This window comes from Eurypyga helias, unplaced genomic scaffold (genome assembly GCF_000690775.1).
Source record: "Eurypyga helias isolate BGI_N326 unplaced genomic scaffold, ASM69077v1 scaffold38820, whole genome shotgun sequence".
Taxonomy (NCBI): Eukaryota; Metazoa; Chordata; class Aves; order Eurypygiformes; family Eurypygidae; genus Eurypyga; species Eurypyga helias.
The window spans coordinates 15,461-42,751 of record NW_010224491.1 but is presented as its reverse complement, the minus strand read 5'-3'; the positions used below and the strand labels follow the sequence as shown (position 1 = coordinate 42,751).

Genomic DNA, 27,291 nt, shown 5'->3' with positions numbered 1-27,291 from the left:
TACAAATGATGCTTGTGCCTGCTTTCAGTGGACTTCAAGTGCTTTATTTATTTTTTTTTCTATCTGGTGAACATTTTTATGTAAGTGAATTTTTATTGCCACTGTAACTGTCTACCATTTTCCATTTCAACTGGAGGTTTTTACTTTCCACAAAGAGAAATTATGCAAATAAACCAGTAACTGAATTAGTGAAAAGTAAAAGCACCTTAATGCTTAAAACCTACTTTATTGATGTCACTGAAATTTAAAAGATAGGTTTTCAGCCTACAATAGCACAAGATAACCTTCATAAACGGGTATAAATAACTTAAAATAGCAATTTCATGTTAAAAGCAATGAACAAAATACTTTAGATATTCTGATTCATGAGCTATAGCCTTGCCCTCCAAGGGCACAAATAAAGAAATACAAAATTCTAGAGATTTAATCTGTTTGTGTATTTTTAAAAGGTTCACAACCATTAACCAGCAAGGGATGAGAATTATTGTTTGAGTAAAATTATTTTTCAAATCTATACACCAAAATAATTCTTACAAGTTTTCCTCTCTGAAACAGACTTTACAGTAAAGTTCTAAAGAAAGAAAATTACACAAAATTACTTCTGCCATATATTGAGGGGAAAGTATTAACTTTGCAAATGTATACTGAATGTTTCATGACTTCTGCTCGAATGCTTTGTGTTGTACTTCTATGCATAGTCTGTTCCGTGTGTCTCGGTGTACTGACTAGTAATTTTATCCTAGAAACTCTGAATGTATGGGACTAGTCCTAAGTGGATTAAAGCAGATCGAAGACTTGGCTCTGGTACCTACGTTCCAGAAATACATTTTGCCCCTATTCAGGGGGATCTGAGACTATTTTTTCCCTGCTTAGTAAGGTGAATGGTGCAAGAGCAACTCTATTCCCTCCCTTCTTCATGCCATCAAGGTCATGTGAGTCATTCTGATCTGTAGGTCTTAAGGTATGTATGCTTCCATTCGTACACCCTACAATAAAAGTTGTATTTTCAAAACCACCACTATAGCACAGGATTATCCCTACTGCCAGAACCTGGCTTCTTAAAGCTTAATTCTATTAATAGATATTATTCCACTTAGCTACTTTCTATTAAGACTGTTGAGGCTGGTTGTTTGAGAAGTAAAACCCATTCTGAGTAACAACTTGCAGTGTTGCCCTATAAAGTAAGCATCCCAGCTTTTTTTATACAGCCTAACAGCTTGTTGGAGGAGGGACAATGTGCTCTTTATTCCTCGTGTGCTCTGCTTTTGTTGAATAGGGCAACATTATTTCTTTGTTTTACACGTTGCTGCTTCCTTGTTTCCTTTAGATTAATACTGATTATGAACTTCTGAATGACCATTCATTACGCACAAAATGGGGAAAAATAAACTTTTCAAAGGCCTATTACTTGTTTTGTTTTTATAAACCTAAACTGCTATCTTACCTTATGTGTTGAGCTGATTATTGGTACTTGCAACAAATCTTCAGTCTCTAATATGCAAAGGACTGGTAACGGAACTTTTGTGGGGACAATACCCTATTCTGCATGATTTTTGTAATCAAGAGCAGGAGCTGTAGCCTGCCTGCTTGGGTTAGCTGTAACCTTTAGACAGTTTGTCGAGTATGTCCTTCACATAATACTTTTCCTGTGGGAAGAAGAAATGTACTAATTCGGACAAATGTGAGCTACAGTATGTATACTGAAAAGATACAGTAACAAACATTGCTTTGAAGCTCTTCTGCTTAAAAGTGCTGTAAACAAGTTTGAAGAAATTTCTTCTAGAAAGCACTTCGGTATGAGAGCTTCTGTATGTGCTACTTTGTTTTAGGGAGTTATTCCCCAAGCCTTTTTGAGTATTTGTTTGTAGGAGAAATAGCAATGCTGATTTCAACATGGATTTAAAAAATTATGAGCTGCTCTGTTCACAGACGTCTGAATTCTACCCACTTGATAAAAATGGAAGTGCCTGTAGGTTCTGAAATGTTGTGTTTGTGAACAAAAATAAACTCTTCTCTGGAAGGGGAAAAAATATTTTAATAATCACTGGAGTGATGCAACAGTTTGACAAAGCAGTACTGCTGCCTACAGAGCTAGCAAAATACATTATGAGCTACAGCCACTGTCCTGTAAACAAAAGAATCCCCACAGCTAAAGAGGAAGATCACTGTATAAATTATGTATGGTCAGCCTAGAGGAATTAATTAAAGCAGTTATACCTGCTTTCTACAACAGAAAGATGTTTTTAATCATCATTTAGGTCATAAAGTAAAAACAATACTAGAAAACGGACACACTGTGTAGCTGCTTCTGTAAAAAGAGGACAAATGATCAGGTGAGAATCAGGAACAACTAAATTGACACAGCAGTTTTCTAGTGATTCAGTTCAACAGACTACCAGAACAAGTGTAGATCTTCATTAATGCTTTTGACTTTCTGGAGCTCAGGTCCTTCTTACTGCATGGATGAACACCTTATTCTTCATAGAAGGAATCTACTTCATTTCTGTATTTCTCAAGCACGGTGAGCCGTTTTAACTTCATTGTTGGACCTTAAAAGAGGGAGTTAGTCACAAAAGGAGAAACAGGAACAAAAATTCCTACTCAGTTTGAGCTTTGATTCCTAAGATTTTCTATTCAAGGGCATGTTTGGAAGAACATCTCTGACTCTTAAGTGTCACTACCTGCCTCAAGTGAGAAGCAAGCATAAGGTTGTAAGGCTGTGTCCACATAAACACGAGGACTTCAGAGGAAGCTGCAGATTAAGAGGGTGATGACTGATGACTCCTACTTTTTTCATTAATTAAAAAGATGATGGTTTTGAAAGCTTTTAAACAATTCCCAGTTTATTCAAAGAGCCTGGTAATGTGCTTGGAGTTCTGTTGTCAGGCTTTCACTCTCTCTTTTTTAAACTAGAAATTTTCAGTATTATTACTGGAGTTATTAATACTGTAATGCACAAGTAATTAATTAGAATTGTTTAATTGCCCAAAAGAAATCTGAAATGTAACTATAGAACTGTACTTGTAAAAGAGCACAGATTGATACATACATAGCAAAACTATAATTTTTATATTCTTTAACACTGCTGCATAACCCTTTCTTTCTTTCCCTCTAGTTGCTGTACCCAGAATTTGGCATACAAAACTCTATTTGAATACTTTTAGATCAGCAGCCTCTTTACGGTGTGTATACCTCAGTATAAATTAGCACATCTTACCTAATTCTCCCCCAGAAATGGAAAAATCTCTTGGCAGGACTATCCATTTTTGAATACAATGAACCCTATTAGTAGCATTCATGTTGACTTTGTCGATTCCCTCCTGAATGGCCCGGTAGATCGCCTGGTCTCTTGTAGCTACAATCTCTGATACTTTAGTGGCTTTACTACCAATCTTCTGGCAGAAGTCTCTAGCTTGCTCAGTGAGAACATCAGTGGGATCAGATGTATCTGGGTCCAGCACGCTCTAAAATACCAAGTGAAGTCAATCATCAAGTGCTCACCCTGACAAGGCATTAAACGTTTCTCTGATCAGGTCCTCCCTAACTAGTAAGATATAAAGAAGGCTCAGCATCACACCCAGGAATTCTGCAAGCCTTAAAAAGCAGAAATGCTTACAGATGATAGGGTTTTTCTTTCCACTCGGCTACCAAGTACAAGTATTGTTCATGTCATCTGCATATAAGCCAGACTTAAAACATGTCAATGTTAGGCAATAAAGTCCCTCTAGAGACCTTGAGTTTCTACCATATTTTCCAAATTGCTCCATTGTTACAGGGGAACATTTAGCTCATCATTAAATTGTATTACTGTGGTGTGATGTAAGCAGTTTGAGGTAGAAGTATTCTTTGAAGTTAGACTTCTTAAATTTGTATTTCTACTGTACTTGTAGACGGGAAGTATCAGCTGTAAACAACTTGAAAAACTAAAGGGTCTTTCATTGTGTGTGTACACAGGCTATGAAGTACAAATGTTTCAGAAAACAATTTTCTCAGTTGACGTGTCTACCACAGTAAAGCTATCAACTATTTTGTTGTGCAAGTATCCTTCTTGTGTTATATAAAGAGAACAAATTGTAGAGATGTGTTTTTGTTCGAGTTTATGTTAGAAGCTGGGTTTGCCCATAACACAATAATTTGTTACCTTTGATCATCTGTAAGAATAAAGCTAATACTGTGCTCCAATACAGACTTCTCACTCTCAAAATTTGCATTTAAACACAAAAATAGGTCTTACTATATGTATAGCAGAAACAGCAGTAAACACACAGATGTTTAGCAGATCATCTAACCATAATAAGTTAGGCCATCAGGATTTGGCCTGTAGTTGCTATATGTTTTTTTCGCCTGCTAGCATCCTCTCGTTTTGTTTAGGTGCAGGTGTGTAATTTCACTAAAATCACTATTAAGACTGGTGTACCTTTAGGGTCAGCAACATTGCCAAAAACTTCTTTTTATCTCCAATCACCATAGCATTACTAACAATGGGGAGCTCTTTTTTAACAGCATCTTCAATTGGAATTGGAGGTACGTTTTCACCTCCAGCTGTAATAATCAAATCTAGGCAAAAAAAGAAAGGCTGTTAGTTGAATTCCAATAAATTCCAAACGTCAGGTTAATGTCTGGATTGACTCACTTCTCTTATTTTGACATAAAGAATAAGGGAGATTTTTTTTTTCCAAATATGTTGTTTTCAAAGAGAACAAAGCCTATTAATTATCTTGAAATTAACAGTGCTAGTATTTTTCAAATATGTGCTCAAGTTCTCAGTTCTCCCTCAGTATAACATATTTGCTCCAGTTCATTTTTAATAAATCCACTAAACAGGTTAGTTATTCTCAAGGCACTGTTGCATAATCTAGAGTTCCCTGTGAGCAGTAGTCTCTTCCAAATTAGCATAGGATTCACTCTGTTTACTGTTGCTATCTCACCAAAAAGCAGGACCATTGTTATCATGATTAAACTTAATGCTTAAAGCCACCAAGAGGGGTCAGGCAAAACCAAGTTACTACTGCAGGAAGGCTCCATACAAGCAACATGGAAAGGAGAGAGGAGTGCGAGGAGGAAGTTAATATGTAAGAGAGGAAGTTTGCAGGGGAAGTAGTGATTCCTGATCTACTTTTGACAAGCGTGGAATATAATGACAGACTGGAATCTTAATATTTTTAAGGTTTGTAAGCAATGGTAGTGATAATTGGCAAAGGAATGTGCATGTTTATTTGAATGAATTCTTTCTGAGGTATATATATATATATTTCTGAAGTATACAGATATATTCATTGAAATTATTACAAATTTGAGTATTAACTACATAAATTCCAACTCTGTTTTCATTACATTGGTGACTTCTCACTGTCCTGAAATAATAGTCTTTGCAGCATTTCAGAACATGCTTCAAAAAATAATGCAGACACATGGTATATCAGTCCTTTGGGTAATAATGCAGCTGATTGTATGTATTAAGGATTGGGTTGGTACCTGATTCCCTGTCACTGATAAACTGGAAGAATTTAGATGCAACAAGGGGCATACAGCACCCTTCTGGCATTCACAGGTTTGGGCCCTACCATCTCTACTGCTTCACGAGAACTGTGATGAGAAATACATTCCAGTCTATACTCAACCTTCTGGTATGGAATAGGCATTGATCTCATAACTATAAAGTTATTTCTCTCCCTAGTCAACACACTGCACGCATTTGAGGACGCACAATTAGTGTTCATAGAATGAGAGCCTTCTGGCAAACCACAGGCACACACCAAAGTGTATCCAAACTTCTAAGAGGTCTTCTTTCCACACACACACCCACACACACACACACACCCATCCTTTTGCCTTAGTCCTATCTTTGTCTTAGATTCTCTACCAATCACTCTGGCACTTATTTTTCATTGTCTGAGATGTCAGCTTTTTCCCAGCTGATCCAGACAACTAGTAACTGTAGCAACTTTTTACACGTCCCTACAAATACAACCCCTGTGCAGACTTCTCTAGCTAGATCTTTGTGCTTTGCAGCCAATGAGTTCTAAAACTCATAAGACCCACAGAACTAAAGGAAGAAATTCTGTTTCAGTCACTAGAATAAAAGCTTTATTACCTTCTATGAGGTTTTACCTTATTTGGACTTGGATTTAAAACTTGCATGAAACTGGACAGACAGCTATTCTATCCCAGATGATGTACCTGTCCTGTAATTTAGAGTAGTTATTAGTTCAGCAGTCAAAAGAAGAGTTAAGTGAAACACAAATGTTATGACAGAATGAGACTAGGAGTTGCTAACTGCTATGCTAAAGGAAAATGAATCACACAAGAAAGCAAGTTAGAAATCAAGATAGCTGCATTTGGTGCAGACTAATAATAGCATCTACTTTGAAGTCCTAATTCCTAACAGGACACTATGTCATCCTATGACAAATTTCCTCATCTGTGTTATCTCCCTAGTGATTCATCTGATATTCCAAGATGATAGTTTTTAAATATTCTTCAGTTACATCTCGACTGCAACCAGTCGAACTCTCTGAACTTGTGAAAAAAAGCTACTATGCAAGCGACCAGTCTTACTCACATGAGACTTCAAGCTGTGTACTGTACTAATACCTAGGTTTATTGCTTAAGCTTCAACTTTCTATTCTGCTCTCAAGCTTCAATACTAGCCTCTGCAAACACATCACCTAAGGCATCAGAGGAACCTAGCTCTGACCTACAGCAACAACTTTTATATAACAGAGGCTTTGTCTCTCATCACTGTCTAAACACTCTAATATGCAATTAAGACAATTTAGCAGGATTCAAAGGGAGACTGGACAGCTTAATGGATCATCAGAATCAAAGACGACACATTGAACCGGCATTATTATTTTATATTATTAATTGTAATTAATATTGAATAAAGGTCTGGAAAATAAAAAGCCTCATTGTAGGAACTGAATCATGTCCACCTATCACAGACTAGAGAGAAACCTTTCCTGAACAGGGTACACCATTGTTTCCTCATAGGAAAGTTCATTTTACCTTCCTACTAGGCCAGTGCTGCTGGCATTAGAAGACAGACACTTAATTAGATGGGCCACATGTGACTGAACAGTGCTGAACAGTTACCATAAACATGGAGAGAGATTCTGCTTATTACCTTTAATTCTTCCTGTGACATAGAGAAAGCCATCCTTGTCTAGCTTTCCTAAGTCTCCAGAATGCAGCCACCCGTCCTCATCAAAGGCTTCTTTTGTTTTGTCTTCCATATTTAAATAACCCATGAAAACAGTCCTTCCCCAGAAACAGATTTCTCCATTGCCTTCTATATCTTCGTCCACCAATTTCACTCTGCAGCCAGGTACTGGTTTACCACAGCTATTGAAGAAGAGCAGAAAACACCACAAGGAGCAGAGAAATATTAAACATAATACCGGTAAGACATCTGACATGCCAAATCCCTGAAATCTATCTATCTTGCCCTTCTGGATTTTTTCCCCCCTCTGTGTCTTCAGGCATAAAACCACTCTCGCATTTGAAAGCTATCCTGCCCCGGGCCAGGACTAGGATATACGTCAGACGTAGTAACTCTCTTCTGCGTATAGTGCTATAGATCACTTTCAGTGCTCTTGGTGCACCGTGCTACGTAGGCAACGCATTCAGCTGACCTGGAAGTTCTTCTGACCTAGAAGTTACTTTGCCTCCCAAAGACACAAGAGAGTGGCAATGCATTGAGAGAAAATAAAATAAGCAGTAAGATGTTCGCTGAACTCAGCAAATACTCTTATCATAGATATAATAAAACATACCCTACTTAAAAAAAATTAAAAAGTGAAGTACCTGTGCTGCCTGTAAATATAGGGCCCAGACAGGCAATGTGGGCCTGTGGTCTCACTCATCCCGTAGGCCTCATACAGGGTGATGTTCAGTCCCAAGAAGAAATACAGTGTTTCCGTATTGAGAGGAGCAGCACCAGAAAAGTGCTTCTGGCAGGAAGAAAAACCCAGAGCCCTGCGTATTTTTGCAAGCACTAGGTAGTCTGCTAACCTCATCCAGAACTGCTTTAAATCACTGTTGAGTACAAAACACACAAGAGAAGGAGACAGTAAGTCAGAAATTCCCAAAACAAAATCAGACACAAATTTTGTTTAGAGAGATTTTCCATTTGTTTTTAGGTGTTCACAGAAGTTACATCAGTAAGAACAGGTTATGTATTGGTTTTTTTTCATTTATTCAGTGTCATTCATTGCTAGTGAACTCCAACTCTGAAGATCTCTGAATACTGCAAATACATTTTAAGAAAATGTACAAAAACACACTGTATAAAACAAACCTCTTGTATATTCCTGATTGTGTCTCTGAGAACCCTTGCCACTAAAATCTGAAATTTGCAGGACCTAACTGAGAAGCTGAATGATCATGCAAGCAAAGCAGTGTAATTGCACAATCTTTTGGAATACCATTTTCTGTAAGTAATTTCACACTTCATTGTGTCACGCTTTAAAGAACTCTGGAACAGGAAAAAATCGTGAATTAAGTTAATATTTGGATATAAACAACATGCTTTGTCTGGGCAATCTTATGGAGAAAAAGACCGATGTTATTCAGAACAGAGGTAACATACTTGGAGCTCAGAATTTGCCAGGAGCATCCTGGAGTTTGTGTGGAGAGGGGATGTTCTTACTCATATAGTGCATATCCCAAACTGGCATGAAACAGTCTCTCTGGGCTGTCCACCCAAATTTGCCCCCTCTCATATACCTCCTTCAAATTCATGTCCTTTCCTCACACCAGTAACTAGTGCCTGCACAGCCATGTGGTACTCTGAATCAGGGAACCCTCCCAATCAAAAAGGAACCTGTTCAGGTCAGAGACGATACAGAGTTGGGGGACATGTTCTTGAGAGTATCTTCTCAGGGAGGATGTAGGGACACTTCTAGCAGTCACCTGTGTTTAAGATCAGCCTACTTGTCATAACTGATAACTCCACCTTCCCTCATGCATTATATTTGCTGTGTTACCAGGCCAAACTTTACCCATTTACACTTAGAGCCTCACTGATGCGTCATAGTTTATCACAAGCAGACAGCTACTGTGAGGTTGACGGAAATCTCTCTCATTATAATACATACCTGCTTGAGCAGTTTAGGTTTCTCTCTAAGCTAAGTGACATAGCCCATGACAGCATTTTCTTCTTCATAAATCCTGACAGAGCAAAAGCATCCTTTAATTTCTCCATGATTTTCTCCCATACTCGGGGAACTCCCATGTGAGAAGTTGGCTGCACTTCTTTTAGTGTGTTGATCAAGCTGCCCTGTTAAAATCATTAAATCATTTCAAAACATTGCAAAAGGTCCACAGCAGTGATGAAGTTTGGTGATGCAGCCTGCATCTTGCAATACTAGCATGTAGAACCTCACTAACCATGTAGGATGTAAAGAAGGACTGCTGAAGCTACTTCAGTCAGACATACGCACTACCATGTGTCAGCTCTGCTGCATCAGGTGAGGACTGTGTACAATAAGGAAAAGACACTGGTGGTTCAGTTCCCTCTGTCTCCCTTTCCTCCAAATATTGCTTATACTTCTTTTGCTTTAGGTGTAGACTCTGCCTAAATAGAAGCTTATGGATCTGGATTATATATTTTAATTGGAGTCTAGAGCACTGAATCACAAATCTAATTAATTTTATTTGTCCGTAATTCTTACCCTAATGGACTCTCAATCTCTATCCTCTGCACCTATTCAAAGATCATATTCGTTCCTTGGGATGTTTTCTACGAGGAAGTGCAACCTTAAATAGGGACAATTCAAGACAGATACCTTCAGAGCATCTGGCTCAGCAAAGTAAACTTGCTCTCCCCATTTGATTCCAGTCCACAGGTCATAGATCTGCGCAGCTATGTGGCTGAGTGGGAGATAGCTGACTATAGACTCCTGTTGGATCTCTGCAGGTTGCATATCTCCTGCTCTGCTGCAATGTGCTGATGTCCAAGTTATCTGTTTAAATAAATAATAAAACACATTAAGTATGGTGTGGGTTTGGGGTTTTTTTTCCCTTTTAACACAAACTAAGGATTGTCATGCTATGCTAACCTAACTCTGAAGAACCTGTGTTCATAGAAATTGCTGAAGACATTGCCATCTTTGACAACACACCAGACTGTCAGTTCTTTGGTGAAAACTCAGTAAAAAGCAAGATGAACTTGACAGTAACACAGACTTGCAGATAACATAAGCAAATGCAGTCTTTCTGCTGCCTGCCTGGGCCGTGAATGCTACCAACTCCCCGCATGCTGGTGACACACTGAGCAGGGCACCCATGGGCTGAATGGACAAGGAGCAAAATTGATACGCCCCTTCTTTTGCAACTCTCCTAACGTGCATACTTTCTATCAAGCGGGCACTTTTCATCAGTGCTATGTCTGTAAGTTCACCTGAAAGAGAACAGTAAGTAATCAGTGATCTCAAAGGACACTTCAGTATTAGCAACAAGCTCATTGTCTTGTATTGATCTTCACCTGGCTACGCTTGACTTCGTAGCGAAACTGGATGTTTCCCTCTCTTCTTTCTATTTCCCACTTCATATCAGAAGACGCAGTTCAAGGGTGCTAAATATGTATGTCTTCATTATCAGAATATAGTGTACAGAAGACCCACAAATACATGTGATGGTATGAAGGGGGGAGGGAAAAGATATATGTGTACGGGAAGAAAAAAAAAACCCAAACCCCACACCGAGAACAACCAGCTCTTTCTCAGAGGAGTTTAATCTACAATAGGTAGGGCAGGATACAGAAATTAGAATATTCAAGATGGCAAGGAAGAGATACAAATCACATGCATTACCTGTTATCACACTATATTCCTGCCAGCTCCTTTTCTTTGTAATAAATGAGAAGGTATGAGTGTACGTTTGGTCTAAGGAAATACAGATTCTCAAGAAAGGTTTTTAAGGAGCAGAATGCTGTCAGACCAGGCCACTCCAAGTTTAGATGGCAGCATTGGACAAGTGGCTATGGGAGGCTTACACAGTAGGCAGCATTGGATGTCTCTGAGATGTGGCTATAGTGACTGCCTACCCTCCTCGTCCTCCAAGCCTCGCAGCACACAGGCACACTCACAGCAGATCTGTCTGGGTGCATATATGACTGCCTCAGCATTGGTTTTGCACATGGACAGTGGAAAACATCTTTTGACTAAAGAAGGCAGTAGCACAGCTAGAGGCAAGGCATGTTTTCCACTGTACATCAACATAAAAATAGCTTGTTTGGGATCAGCAGCCAGGAATAGTTTGGCAGCTAACATGGAAATGACACCAGACTCCTTTGAGGTGGAAGAGCATAGGATTTGCAACGTCACATCAGTCTTTGTCTACCAAGTCCACTATGCTCTGCTTCCAGATACTACTGCACTGATTCCCTACATTTGGGTGAATTGCTCCTCACAGTGTGTATGTCCACAATAGTTTCTGCTTTATTTTAAGAGGAGAGGCCACAACTTACACCAGCCCTTTCACAGATTGTCTACATGTTCACAAAGTCTCCCTACCACTTTCCACTCTGGCTCAGACACCTTACAAATAAATATATATTTAAAAGCCCCAAACAAGTCTGTTTCAGATCTTTGCTAGCAGACCTCAGTGGCAAGTTCTTTTTGTAAATGACTTTACTTTTCTCTATCAGCAGAAATTTTCTGTTCACAACAATGTGGGTAGGGCTACTGTAAGTAACAGCACCATGCACGAGAGTTGTATTATACTCCAGTAGTAGATGTAGAAACCCAAGTCTAGGAATACAATAATGCCAAAGTAAAAGTAAAAAAACCCAACACACATCCACCGCCAATTTTAATAAAAGTTGCAAAAGTGTCCATCAGGCTGTTTTGATAGTGGCTGGCAGATGTATACAATTTGTTTGTTGTAAGATGATCTGTGACATCACATGAAAGACTTTATGGCAATTATATTTATGAATATATGCATTATGTCTCACAAGAAAACCAGTGAATAAAAAATTCATATACATATTTAACTCTTCAATTGTGTGAAGGTTTCATGCTTTACCTTGCGTATACTTTACCAGAAACAGGTGACCGCATTTTGAATACTGCTTTGTAGGACTCTATCCATGCTGTAAAAGCCGAAGGATTTCAAAGCTCTAGTAGGTACCAGTCATTTCAAAACACAGGAATAAATATCCTCATCCTTTTCTATTTTTATACTAAAAGGAAGAGCCTAAAGTACATACATTGTCATGACTCAGCATGGCTCCTTTTGGCTTCCCAGTTGTGCCGGATGTGTATATTAGTACACAGCATTGATTCGGCTTTTGGGAGTTAATAATATCATCCAAAGTAGTATCAGATATGTCATCTCCCAACTCCAGAAACTCTTCCATCTGGAACATGTAACAGAAAATACGGGATTATCAAGTGGCTTCTTACAAGTGGGAAAGATGCAGTACCTTAGCAGCCTCAGAAATGGCAGAAAACTTCAGTGCCTTGCTCTGAACATGTTCCCAAGGCATGTTTCCTCAGGTCTTCCTTATGTAAGAAATATTAGAGTAGATTAGAATTTATGTGCTAATTGTAATGAGACTATCTAAATTTGTGCTGCCACAAGTCTTTTCAGTGTCTAAGAAGAGAATGGTAATGCTATTCCTGCTCCAAGATGGATACTATGAACAAGTCATAGAGGCTAAAATTCTGTAGCAATCCCCCACTGTTAGAAAGACTTTTAGTCTTACTTGAAGGAATCTGAATGTACTGTTTTAAGCAGGAGTACACTTGTGACATTCCATCTATAATTCTTTGTCCTCTATATAAAAAAAAAAATATAAACATAAAGCAGTTGGATGAAAGCTTCTTTGCAAAAGCATCATTATCTCAATGTGTGAATGTTTGCCCAAATTATCCACTATTTTATAGCAAATGGAGCACATGATGCAGGTCACAACTTCCATTCAAGTTTGTCTCAATCCAGAATGAGCTAAAGCTTTTATGATGCTGGACTTTTGTGCCACACAGATTGGCCCAGCAGAACGCTGAACCTGATCCTCTACATTATATTGGTTGTTCCCAGACACTTCTATTGCATGCACCTGCTATGTGCACCTACGTGTACCATTGATTGCAACACTAATTGAAAACTAGGGTGTAACAAGTTTTTTAAAGAAAGTCAATAACCAAACTCTCAGTTTCCCACTGGAATCAGATGATTCACACTGTGCTACAGAACTGCGTTATGCAAATGCAAGATGCAGCACCTTCATTCTTCAGTGATTTCTTGGGGATGTATCTAGGACTACAAGCAGTAAAGGAGATGATGTGAAGGAAAGCAGAGGTAAAAAGACAGTCTCTGCTTGAGGGGGAGTTCATTGTTTCCTTCAAACCTCTGCCATTGCCACTGTGCTCCTAAGGTTACAATGGTTAGCCTCTCTGGCACCTAGACTACCTTTTCTTGTGGCAAGGCTGTCCTAATGATTCTTCTAATTACCAGTCTTCAGCTTTATACTTTCTTCCAACAAACCACACCTCTGAAAAGAGAGGCAGTACAATGCACAGCTCTGTACCAAGTAGAGGATTTGTCACACTCTATCCCTTCCCACAGAATGTGGCTGCATCCATTTCACTAGCTTCCGGAAAGCCCATAAGTGTCAAGGATTTAATTGTTTCTGACTTAACAGTTATTCCGGTTTCCTGACCTTACTGTCTCCTCATACTAGAATGCGTTAATCACTGTGAATCTGTTGCCTGGGCTTTGTTTATTGAACAGTACCTGCAACAGACAGTGTCCCCATTCCACAGGGGATGAAAGGTACAAAGAGTCACGCACAGTACTGACTTTGCCTTCTGGAAACATGCACTGATCAGAAAACTAGGGCTCTGTCCTTACTGCAGCAATTGCTCGTTACATGTTAGCTGTCAACTCACAACACAAACCCCTTTTATCAAATGCCAGGTGGTTCACTTTACATCAAAGCTAATAAACAATCACTTCTACCTTTGGTGATTCGATCTCCGATTTTTCCTTCGGATGACAAACTATGGTAACTGACTGTCAGACACTCTCATAACTACCCTTCTCCATTGAGAAAAACTGTCCCAGATGACACTCGAGCAGGGGTGTTTTCAAATACATAAAGTCTCAGGCATTTTGGTTTCAGCAACTGAATGTTGTTCCAGAATTAACTGCTAGCACCTTCTCTTTTTTACTAAGAAATACAAATAGTAAGATCATCTTTGTATTCATTTTTTATTGTACTGAGATACAAGGCATATTCTATACCAGTACCTACAGTTTTGTAACAGCAACTGCTCATTGCTTATATGCTATTAAACATAGCAAGAGAAGATGTGATTAACTAGTACTGAAGATTTTTTCTTGTGTTCTTAGTAATGACTTAAATCATTAAAATTGCAAATATTTTAATATATTTCTATATTGTTCACACTTCATTAAGATATTTTTATTTCCTCCCAGTTGAAGTTTTCGGCCTAGAATCTGATAATCTGTAGTCCACTTAAAATGCTGATTTTTGTATTCTTAACTAATTTCAATTCTATTTTAAAAATATATTCGTTTACAAAAATCTCTTCTGCTTCAAGTCCTCATATTTCTTAAATTAAAGGCTGGACTTCTACCACTCTGATCCTGGCTTTGTCCTTTTTTCTGCTATATTTTTAAGATGTGATATGAAGATTCTACATATACTAAGAAAACGTGCTCCTCTGTGTAGTCTGTAGTTCTTTCTTTTCACTTGTTGCCTACCACCAGAAATATTTGGTGCAAACAAAACGCAACTAGCATTGTACAAGCATTTTCATATTCTTGGATCCAGTGTAACTAATCACAATTCAGTTTTCACTAGCACCAGTGGACAACTTTTTTTAACAGTCTGAGAGTACACATTCCCACCTGAAGCCTACAGGTGTTTTGTTAATCCAGGCGGGTAAACAGCCAGGAAGACACAAGACAGACAGTTAAGCAATGTAGCTCTAATTTTAAATGTCAACTATCAAACATTAAGTTTCAGGTAAATTAAACAGAAAAAAGCTGATGCAGTTTTTGACTGTGTTAACTGGAACACAGCAATGCATTCTAAATAGTAGCCAGTTCACCAAGGAAACACAGTAGAAATGAATCAATAAAACCCCATGAATTATAACCCTGTTCTAGCATTCACATACCGTATACAGATTCGGGTATCTCTCTGGAATGGAGTCCTTATATAGCACAACAGCTTTCAAGTGCGGCAAGCGATTCCAAATCTGTTGGATTTTTTTAAGGCAAATTTATTATTTATTATTCATATCTTGCGTGGGATTTTCCCACTAAAATACTGCCAAAACTGGCTTGACAGTCTCAATAAACCTCCTGTTTCCCTCCACCCTCAAATATTCTCCCCCACACTCACAACCAGCTAGCTTAACAAGGGGCAGGGGAGGGCAGGAGAGGAAAAAAAGGAGACGCTATACAGTCTGCTCTAGAAAATCTGTTTGCAGTCAAAAGATTAAAAACCAAACAAAAAACACCAGAAATGGCTCCTCAGCATCCTTTCTCATAATGCACCAAAAGGCACATCAAGGAACAGTCCATGTCAAGCTAGAAGCTGAACCTAGCTGCTGTGGTTACGGATAAAGATCTAGGAATTTCCTCAGCAAAAACTGTTGTTAAACTGCTAAAAAAATAAAAAGGAAGCCATATGCACATTAATAAGGATAAATATATAAAGCTGCAGAGTTAAAGGCAGACAGCAGTGGCTGCTGGTTTAGTAGCTCTTTCTGCTTTGCACGGCCTGCAGAAAGCATTCATGCCACTGAACTGTGTGGGACCCAGTGCCTCATAGGTGCCTTGGAATTAATCACATTTTAAACTGACTTGATCAATCTGCACTAACACAAAAACAGTGGCTTGATGGTAGCCATTAAGTATGTATTGTTAGAAGGATAGCAATTGAAATGTTATTATTTCAGTCTTGGTTTCTTCCAGAAAAAAATGTTTCAAAAAACCTGTCAGCTGGGTAAAGTAGTGCTGGGCAGATGTCCTGCCTTTTTCTAGACAGAAATATGTAGGAATCAAACCCCTCAAGTTCTTCCATTTATATTCTTCTCTCCACATTCATGACAGCACAGCCTAGTGTTTAGTCAATGAGTCAGCAAAAAGGCTTGTCTGATAGTATGTTTTTTCCAGAATACTAAACAGGATGGAGTGGTGACATTATAAACAGAGAATCAAAACATGAGTATTTTCCAGGTAAGTTTGCAGTGAACCCACAAGCTCTCTGCTGAAGAGAATCAGAACTGCTTAGATGTGAACCACAGACACCACGGAGAACAGAGCTGCAAGTTACCCAATAGCTCAATCACCAGATACCAGATGCCCAAATCAGAACACTGCCATGAAGGGTTTCATAATCATGAATACGGCATTTGGGACTCATACAGGATTGAGAAAAGGAAAATGTACAGCTTTTAAATAACCATTCAGCCACCTTGTACCTGCATTATCTTGTCCAATTGTTTCCGATTTTCCACAACCATAATATTGGTTTTGCTGTCATAAGCAATGTAGTGGCAGGCCTCTGGAGAATTGGTTGTATATATTCCTGTGACAATTCCTCTGTATCAAAAATTATATATATATAAAACCCATGTATTTATATACATACACACACATACATGCACTTAGTATCAAAAAAGAATTATGATAAAAGATCACATGAAAGCTGAGAGTACAAAGATGTGGAAGCAAACAGCAGCACAGCTGTCATGCTTGTTTCAAGTACTCAGATATACACTAATATCTCTGATATATGCACACTGCAAAAATTAATCTCTGAGCTCTAGGCTAGGATTCAGCATTTTAACCCACTACACAAGAGTTAGCTCAGGAAGTGGTAAAAACCACTTACGGCCTTTCTGTTCAAGCTGCACACAGATACCAGTTTGAGTTTGATACAGAAACAGCTTAAGATGTAAAATCCAAATCATACAAACAGGGTTCAGGACAGAAGGAATCAGGCTAGTTATTATCTGTCACGTCATCTACTTGAACATATCCTGCTGTAGACAAGTATCATGAACATAAAACTGGGAGTCTCATCTGCTTCCCACATCTCCCAGTGATAAGATACTGTACAATAGCTTCTGTTTGACTGTCACAAGTCCACAGCAAACAGGATCCATTTATGAGTGTCTGGACAATTTCGGATATACTAGGAAAGCTAGGACACTCCAGCAGGCCACTGAACATGCTGATCAGCTGCACCACAAATTCCAAGAAATGACAGCAAATACTGATCTCCTACATTTCCAGACCTAGCAAAACAGATATCCCGAAAACCCTCACAAAATGAAAGAAACAAAAAGAAAAAGATCTTACCCAGCAAAAACCGCTCCAACTGCTGAGATAAACCATTCTGGAGAATTGAATCCAAGGATTGCTACACTGTGGAATCGTTCAAGACCAAGCTTAAAAATAATAAGCATAAGGTTATATAATATAGGCACACTGGAGAGAAACATAGAGCATGAAACACACGTAGAAATATAAAACATGGAAAGTTTTGATTATTTTTTATTTCGGTATTGATGTGTTCATGCTGATATCCATAGTAAAACGAGTATTTGTCAGCAATTAACATGAGCTCAGCTTCCCACTACTCTCTGTCTAGCTGAGCTCTGCTGTACAGAAAGGCCCGAAAACCATAACTTTTCAATATGAACAAGATAATAATGAGTACTAATCTTACCCTATGTTTAGAATGTTTTAAAATTTGTCTTTATCTCACCAAAATCATGACAGTGCCACTTTGATATATCTTCCTTTTTTTATTCTTAAGGCCTTACACTGAGCTTTGTACCCATCCCATGCCCCAGTGAGACAGTGTAACACAGCAGCTCTTCACTTGCTGTCAAGTTCCCTTGACAGAAATTACCTCTTTCACCAAAACCAATTTTCATAATTATTATTTCAATAAAGAATATGACTGCTGATCTTCAGTTAATAGGAAAAGCCTCTTATATTGTTGTTTTGGTGTTGTGGGTTTTTTTGGGGGGGTTGGTAGTGGTGTGTTTGTGGTTTTTGTGGCTTTGGGTTTTTTAAGGAGATAGAAGGGGAGAAGAAGGAATTGGGTGTGTTTGTGGCACCTACCTTCAAGAAGCTCTTGGCTGCCTTCCTGGAGAGGCAATAATACTCTGAAAAAGTTACCTTCTCCCACTTTCCATTCTTTTTGCTGGCCAAAGCATTAAGGGATCCATATTTTTCTAGGCTCTCCTTGAACATTTGATGAACTGTTATGGGAGCCTGTGGACATGAGTTATCTATTCTCAGTCTGACTCTGCCATCAGCAAAGGAAGTCCACAGACACTCTGGAAAGTAAAGCATTATTATCAAAGTATTCTATCACTGAAAAATTCCATGTGGCTGTGTACCAAAAGACAAGAGGATTGAATAAATGCTGCAGGGCTAAGCACAACCCTGGCACTTCCCACCTTCTGAGAGAAGGGCTTTCCAATTCTGTAACTGTCAAATATTCCATGTAAAAAGAGAATCTTGATTTCTTACTCTTTGTTCTGCCACACAGAACTATGGCGATCTTTTACATGTTACAGGCACAGCACCAATTCCAGAAGAATCTGTTTGCCTGTGCTCAGCCCTGCAAAACCCACTATACTTGGCACTAATGGAGTAGCTGGTGAAACAGGAGGTTACAGAGATCTTAAGATAAGAAACCTCTGTCCCTATTCAGCATCCAAGCTCCTAATGCTTGTCACAGCAATATCCTCTCTCCTTCCACCCCCACCTATTCCCCTTCATCCTGCCCCTGTTCTCCACTACTTCCCAGAGGTTTTTTATATTGGTCATCTGCCCTGTGTTCTAGTATGTGTATCCTCACTCCTGTTTTGCCCCATTTCCAGATCATCTTTCACCTTCTGCTCTTGCTTTACTCACCCTGTCTTTCTACCACCCACTTACTCCCCCTTCACTGTACTTTTCCTCCCCTTCCTTGACTGGACACAGACAGAAAGCACCAACTAATGTCACTTGGCTCTTACCACCGGTGTCAAGGACTGGGGCAGTCCCTGGCATTCACAAGAAATGACTGCCTCAAAGATTCTACTTGGCTCTTGCAAACCCAGCAAGAAGCAAGCTGAGTACAAATACCCTCCTTAGAGAATCTAAGGGTTAGTAAGTTAGCAAACTTTAGGTGAATTCTTACAAGGAAGGCAAAAAACCACTCATGACTGCCCTAACAAAGAGTTGGTTCCTGTACTTCTATACAAAATAGTACAAGAACATTTTAACAACAACACTTTTTTCCTTAGATTTACTTCCATAAATTAAGAAATATTTTTAGCATAAACATTAAAAAAAAAAATTCTACAGCGAGCTGGTGGAAAATTTCAAAGAGCCTAGTTCATCGGAATTAAAAGAAATGGAAAATAAAACTTTCTGAAGTTTCTGATACAAGTTAATAAGCATGATTGTCTTGTACTACACTTAGAGAAACAAAAACTAAAGAGAGTTCAAGTGGTATTTATACTGTTCCCTAGTACCTCAGTGTCTGAAAGAAGCAATGTTGCAGTGTTCAAGAGTACAACATGCTTCACATCCCTCCCAAATGCTACTCCTCAAGTTGCTTCACAGAGGGCCTGGAAACTTCACGTCTGAGCATTTCTGGCAATATAAGAACACATCAACCATAGCTGGATGCCCACATGGGCAATTCAGAACACACTCACAGCCTCCCTCAAGTCAGGCTTGCAATCTACACAGATAACCAAAGGCACAGCAAGCTATTGTAAGCTCACAAATGTACATTAAAAAAAAAAAAAAAAATTAATCGCCAAACAAAAACAATACACACCCCAAGCCCAACTTTCTCCTCTTACAGCAAAAAAGCTTCATTACTTTGCTCCATAGAAAAGCTCACTCATAATCAGCTGATAAAGTACAAATAGTAACTGAAACCCACCAAAACCAGAACAGTTTGCTGGCAGTATTCTGTGAAACTATTTCTCAAATTTTTCACTGCTCCATGCTATAGGTTATCATGTGCAGAACATTTTGAGGGGGGGGGGAAAAAAAATCTTTCTATCCTCTCCCAGGTAAGGAGATAAACACATGGGTGCAGAAAGTGAACTGAGCCGTCAATGCTGTGATGTGGGTCAATCCAGGATTAATGTTCCCAACTCACATTATGTTCTATTCATGTTCCTGACTCAGTCTTGCATTTTTTCTCTTGACAAACAAAAACTAATAATGACACCAAGAAAACCAATAAAGCTGCTTGATCTCCACGTGCTTAATTTTTCTCATGTGTAAATTGCATATAATGAATTTTCAATTCATAGGTGTGGAGCTTTGCTTAGGTCAGTGGAGAAAGGGCATCATAAATCCAGACAGTTTAGAAAATGAGTAGCTATGAAGGATTCTAGGCAACGGGCAGATTTTATCGAAGTGTGAACAGTGGAACCCAACAAATGTTTTATGAGTAGTGAAGACAAAGCAGGCATTTCTGCACTTAACCCTGGTGTGAAAATGACGAGACCTGTCAGAGACAGAAGCTAGTGTTAATCCAAATGCTTATTTTCTGCAGTGACACACCAAATCCCAGACAAAACAACTCTGTATGGTGTTCTGGGTTCTAAACCACCAAAATTGGCAAGGATTGCAGGTGTGGTTGGGCACAGGTGGCTGCCTGCTCTGTTGAAAACAAAATGCCACCATACAGAGCTAAGATACAACATTCTGTTCTACGTATTTTGGAATTTAGGTGTGCAGGTTTTCCAATAAAGTGTAACTTTCCAAAAGGAACTTTACAGGAGAAAAAAAAGGTTATTTGAAAACTTGGTTTAAACCTTTGTTTACCATTTAGAAAATATTTTGGAAGTTTTCAACTGATCTTTTACTATACAATCCTAGACCAATTACATGTGAATACTGATTTATAAAAGTACATTTGTTATTCAAATATTTTCTACCAAATTTGAAATAATACACAGCACAAACACATTACAATTTTTGTATTTTTATCAGCCCATTGTTATTCCTTTCCACCAGGTATAAACACTTGTGACATGGTACAGGCTGTCTCTCCCAGCCTGGATACCAAAAATTATTTGAAACACATGAACAAATAGCAAGTTCATATGTTTTTTTTCACGTGAACATCTACTCTGGCTAAAACTGCTGGACCTCTGGGATGTATGAAGAAGACTGTCTAGTAGTAAAAACAAGAAATCTTACAGTTCAAAGCTAATATATGAATGAAACCTCTCTGTTCACCACCTGACCTGCAAGTATTCTGGTGACTGCCAGAATGAATTTGTGAATGTAAATGAATTCTGATGTTTATGGGAGAACAACTCTGAGAGACATACAAAAAGCAAAAGAACCAAGGTCACCTTTCAGAGAGGTAAACAGACAGGCTGATTATGGGATGGCCCTGCTGCATGACCTGAGTAACTCCAGGTGATACTCTATAGATGTACCCTGAGAAGCTGGAACTAAAACAGTAATTTAACTTCTGCTTGAAAATGATTCAGATTTAACTCACAAAACAGTATCTTGATTATATGCCAGTTCCTGCAAAACATCACTCTGCTCTAATGACGAGAGAAGGTATTCAGCTTTTTGCTGGAGGCATTTCTGACAGTCAACATCCCAGATTCCACAGTTATGATGCCATCATATTCTACTGACACCACAACTACACCATTCCTCCTCTCACTCATTATTTTTTAATTTTCTTCAGGATGTCTGTGGCCCTGAAAGATTAACTTCTTTTTAGTAAAAGCTAGGGCTAAGCACACAAAGGTTCGAGCCTGAGAGCTTGGCATCTGTGTCACACTTCCCCTTGTGCCAACAAACAAATTAAACAGAAGTACAGAACCTCTGAATTCCAAGTGAACCTGAAGGTATCAGCCCCAGTGTATACATAGTGGTTCTTTTTAAAAAATACAGAAACCAGCTTCCTGTTGCTTGCCTTGCCACAGCTGGAGGAAGAGGAGGGTTTTTCTACTATATTATCAGTTTTCCACAATAAACGTGTAACTTTAAACTCTTGAACAGAACAGACTGAATAAATAATTGAAATATTTTTAAATTAGCCAAAACTCATGACAATTTTTCCATTCATGGAAACCTGTACCTTTTCCATCAGAGGAAAGGGAACATTTATGAATTGCAGTCAAATACACTGCTCTTCAGATCAGTAAACTACTGCCAACGTGGATCAGAGAAATAAGATATCCTTCAAAGAATGCCTCTATAAACTGACGTGGAGGGAGTGGTGCATCAGGACGAGTACAAAATAAGCTTCATAACAATACTGACGCTTCTAAAACTGATTACAATGCACCAAAATGGAAGCGTGTGGAGGGCGTAATCAGAAGGAAACATCACTACAGAAATATTGCCCAGGCATGTAGGAATGGAAAGTCAAAACGCAGTTGGAACCGAAACTGGTGAGTGATGTGAAGAGCCACAAGAAGGGCTTCTACAGATACACTGGCAGCCAAAAGAAGAACCAAGGATATCATGGCCAACTTACTGACATAGGACATGAAAAGTGCTGATGTGCTCTACGCCTTCTTCACCTTGCTCTTTACTGGCAAGATCAGGCTTCCTGGGTTTTTGTGACTAGTGACAGGTGAGAATTTTAACTACAACAGCAGAGGTAAACCTAAATAGGGATGACATACACAAACTGGGCACTTGCAAAAATTTCGGTGGTCCTGGATGGGATGCTTCAGAGCATACACTGAGAGACAAGGCCAAAGTTATCACAAGGCTGCTCTCCATCATCTTTGAAACAGCATGTCAATCTGGTAAGGTCCTCAGTGACAGGAAGAAGGCAGATGTCACACTTGTCCTCAAAAAAAGAGAAAAAAAAGGATTCAAATAACTAAAGCCCAATCAGAATCCCCTCAGTCTGTGGGAAGGCTATAGAACAAACTCTCTTAGAAACTGTTTTGAGCTATAAAATGGACAGACCTGATTGGGCCTTGGTAAATCCTACCTTCCATAATTGAGATGACTGGCTCTTAGATGGGGAGAGCAGTAGCATGTTGTTTACATTACCTTTAACAAGGTCTCCCCCAGCATTCATGGAAGGTTTGGACTGAATGGAGTTGGAGTAACAGAAAAAAGAATGGCAAGATAATCAGTTTTTGAGAAGAGTGGTCAACATTTCTAAGTCTAGCTAGCAGCCAATTACAAGTGACGTTCTTCAGGGGTTAGTCCCAAGAACGATACTGTTTAACAACTGCATTGTCTTGGACAGTAGAATGCAACCTTACCACTTGCAAGGATGACACCAAGATTGGGGAATTGGCCAAACGGCAGGGTTGCCATTCAGATCAACCTTGGCAAACTGGAGGAATGGGCTGAAATAAACCTCAGACCTTGACAAGGGTGAACTAAATCTTGCACTTGGGGTAGGATAACCCATGAAACAGCACAGACTGGATGCCAGCTGGCTCAGGGGAAAACTCCCTATGGTTCCTGGCAGGCATGTTGAATGCGAGTCAGTAGTATGTTCCAGTGGAGATAAAGGCTAACTATATCCAGGGCTGCATTAGCAGCATTATAGCAGATCAAGGATAGTGATTATTTCCCCTAACTCAGTACTCATGGGGGCACACCCGACATGGGGTGCAGCTCTGGAAGCCCTACTGCAAGACAGATCCTAACTGAGGCAAGCCCAGAAGAGGTATTCCTAGGTGGACAGGGGCCTGGAGCATACCATGTACAAGAAGCCAGGAACTTCTTGTAGAAGCCAGATTTCTTCAGTCTGCAGAAGAGAAGATAAAGAATGACTCTAACTGCAGTCTGCCACAGACTGAAGGGGGGGTGATTAAAAGGAGACACATTCTTCTCAGAGGCACACAGCAGAAGAGCAAGAAGCAATTGACTTTTGAACTGCATCAAGGAACATTCTTGCTAGATAAAGAAAAATAATTTCACAATGCAGGTGGCAGCCTAAGAAGAGGGACTGAGAGGCTGTGGAGCCTCCATCCTTGGAGGTTTTCAAAACTCAGCTGAACAAAGCGATAAACCCTCCTATAAGCAGAAAGCTGGACTAGTTGCCCTCCATTGGTCTTTTCCAACATAATTTACTTTGCTATTTCATCAGTATAAAACCAGCATCAATGAGTTTTATTTTAACTCCTCACTGGTTTTAAGCCAATATAATGTTTGCTGCCAACAGTAAGGTTATTCTGTATTTACATATGCATTAGCAAACCAAAATCTGGCCTGGTTCCACAGGAATGAGCTTCTATACACTGGTGGAAAAGAATGGGGAAAAAAAATCCAGAACAATCTGTGGTCCTCATCAGACAAATTTACTTCTGAGGTTGCAGAACTTATCAGTTATAAAATGAGAAAGATAGTTCTGCACAACTAGAAAAAAACATAAGAATCTCCTCCTTTTCTCTTGATATGCAAAGCGGACACACCACAACTAGACACTGAGCTTCCTTTTCCCAAAAATTTTTTGGGAAAAGTTTTTCATGTTCAGTTCTCACTTTATCACTCAGCACCTACATAGCTGTGTGATGTTTCCAAGTCAAATGCTGCTTCTCATTTAAATGGACAACAAGCAGTGCCACGGATTCCCAAAGTCAAATAAAAGACAAAGGCTATCTTAAATTGTAAGCTCCTGATTCATCCACTTAGAAACATATCTGAAAACAAATAAAGGAACTGCTTAATTAAAATGGATAGGGTGTGACTCGTGTTTGCACGAGAATTATGATGGAACAGCTGGAAGAGCTTCTACCCTCAGTTGCTCACCTCACCTTTCTTCCAGAGGCTGTGGTCACCTCTGCAGGAGTGGCTGAATGGCACGCGCATTCCTTTCCAGAGTACTGTGGTTTACAGCCCAGCATATTACTCTAAACTGCAGCCAACAGCAACCTCTGGGAGAGAAGCAGGGTAGATAGCTGACAGCAGCGTCCCAGATAAATTCTTGGGAAAATAGGTCAGAGCCTTCACGAGCACACAAGCGCGTACTCTGCAGAATCACAGCCTCAGTAATAATCTATGTGTGCAATGTGTGTCTCAAATAGTTCAATAAAAACCCTGAAAATTTGAAGTTAGTTACCATCTTTATCCACCCAAATTTATTTCCTGCTTACTAAAAAACAAAAAGCAAAAGGGTAGCTGTTCAATTTGTGGAAAGAAACCTATTGTGTATCAAAGTACTACCTTCTAAAAAATAAATATATATGCATCCAAAGTGTATATGTTTACACCTACGTCTAAAATCTGCATATGACATTCCTACCTAGGTCTGTTATTTCTTCAAAATCCATTTGCAGTCACGAGTCCAATTGTCTCATAGAACAAATATTCCCAGTTTAAATGAGCAAATTTAGATACCAGTAGCAGCAACGCCAAGACAACAGGCAACTCCCTCAGGGCTGCAAACCTTCCAAAGAACCTTGGAAAGTTCTGCTAGTAAACCCTCTTTAAGTCACATGGTAGCACAACTAGGTTAATTTACCACTGCAATTGGTTTAAAATAACAGTAGTATGCCTATGTGACAATGCAACACACAACCGACCAAAGTATAGATATTCCTTTACAGCCTCCAGCTACTACACAGTATGCCAAATCCTCAACAGCTGACAGCTGCTAAGTAAGCTGTGATGCCAAAGGTAACACAAGAATTGGTATGATTTTCCATGGCATCAGGCCATTTTTCACTTTTATCTATTAATTGTCTCAAATACGGACAAAAACTAGGAGAAACTAAAGAATTCATGCAAGTTTACAGAAAGCTCCCGAAACTTTTTCAGTTGAACCTGATTCACCTCAGTTTAATTTTATTTTTGGCTGCTTCTCCTTATCCCAGCCCCAAAAAACTGTCAGCCATAACTTGCTAGAATAGACAGAAAAACTACATGAAAAAAATTCTAAGAGGAATACAAATTTCCCAGGATCATCTTTCACATGCTTACCTGTTGGCTCTATGCCTTCATCTTGGGCCTCCTCCAAATGAGGTAGCGAACCTCTGCAGAGAGTCTGTGCATCTGTAAAGGTCCTAAAATAAAATACACCTATTAAAACATTATCCAGGAGTGGTAGTAGGTTCCACTACAATCAACATACAATATATCCAAGGGAAAACAAAAACACAGCTTGCAAGCACTTAGAAATACAAACAGGAGTAAAATAGAAAGCTCAGAGGAACAAAGAACTTCTTGCCTCTGTTGCAAACTCCACTACAGTCAGGTAAACACAGAAATGCCTTCCCTCCAAGGATGATGTTCTTATTTCATACAGTGGGCTTTTGGTTTCAACATTGTGGAGTACACCAGATGGAGACACTAATTTTGAATGTTGACAGAGAGGCCATGAACTGTGCAAATATAAAGAATGAATTATCTGTCAATCTTAACCTTAACCATATTGCCATTGTACTAATATCACAGTATCTTGTAAATTGTCACTGTTGATACCTGCTGAAGCTCTGAGTTTCGGGGATTTTTTTGTAGTTGTTTTTTGGTTGGGTTTTTTTAAGACTAGAAAAAGAAGATTCAGTTCCAAATAATAATAATAATGAAGTTTCTCAAACATATCATCAAAGCAACAAATTATTATTATCACATGAACAAAATTAACCTTTATAGAACTATATGAGTAAAAAATCTGAACATTAACTCAGCATTTAGAAATGACTGCACAAAGCAATGCACTGCAGATTATTCATGAACAGCAGCATGCAGATTTTTTAATTTAGCTGACTTAATTTCATAGAACAAGGGGTGGAAATCAGCAGCCTTCAGAAGCCAAAAACAAGTTTGGATTACCATGGTTCCCTCTCAACAGGTACAATAGAAGAATCCTGAGGGAGGCTCAGAAAGTCCTTCCCCTCTGCACTATAATAAATTATCTTAAAATGTAGGGGAAAAAAAAAAAAGTCCAAACAATGCCCTTCCCAGCTTTCAAATAAGGAACTAAGAACTTCAAAAGCATGTTTTTTTACACAGCAGCATCAGGTAGCAAACAGTAGGACCAAACACTACACCATACATTATTTCCCATCTCTAACAACTACATTTTGTAGAATACCTGGGTGTGGGACACTCCTAGAATTTCTTATTGTTATTCACAATGAAATTGTACTTTAAGAAAGCCTTAACCAAGCTGTATCCCTTTCACAAGAATTCAGTCGATTCTGTAATTCTTCACCCATCAGAAGTCACAATCGCCAGTTCATTTTCTCCCTTGCTACTCCTATGCTGCAGGTCTCCATGTTTCAGAGCAGAGGTACAAGTTGCAAGAGCAGCTGAAGGAAAATGAGGAGT

General features: G+C 39.0%; 1 protein-coding gene across 1 annotated transcript in view; it reads right to left on the bottom strand.

The window, feature by feature from the left end:
- Window positions 1-2,472: 2,472 nt before the first annotated feature.
- ACSBG1 (acyl-CoA synthetase bubblegum family member 1) overlaps window positions 2,473-27,291 on the bottom strand; it is a 40,233-nt gene continuing 15,414 nt past the window's right edge. The window contains exons 2-13 of the mRNA XM_010161692.1: window positions 18,121-18,338; window positions 17,350-17,438; window positions 16,467-16,587; window positions 15,156-15,236; window positions 12,215-12,364; window positions 9,789-9,965; window positions 9,099-9,280; window positions 7,807-8,037; window positions 7,127-7,344; window positions 4,418-4,557; window positions 3,218-3,464; window positions 2,473-2,549 (exon numbers count right to left, since the gene is read on the bottom strand). Coding sequence (XP_010159994.1) covers window positions 2,473-2,549; window positions 3,218-3,464; window positions 4,418-4,557; window positions 7,127-7,344; window positions 7,807-8,037; window positions 9,099-9,280; window positions 9,789-9,965; window positions 12,215-12,364; window positions 15,156-15,236; window positions 16,467-16,587; window positions 17,350-17,438; window positions 18,121-18,338 — 1,931 coding nt within the window. The remainder of the gene's footprint in view (window positions 2,550-3,217; window positions 3,465-4,417; window positions 4,558-7,126; window positions 7,345-7,806; window positions 8,038-9,098; window positions 9,281-9,788; window positions 9,966-12,214; window positions 12,365-15,155; window positions 15,237-16,466; window positions 16,588-17,349; window positions 17,439-18,120; window positions 18,339-27,291) is intronic.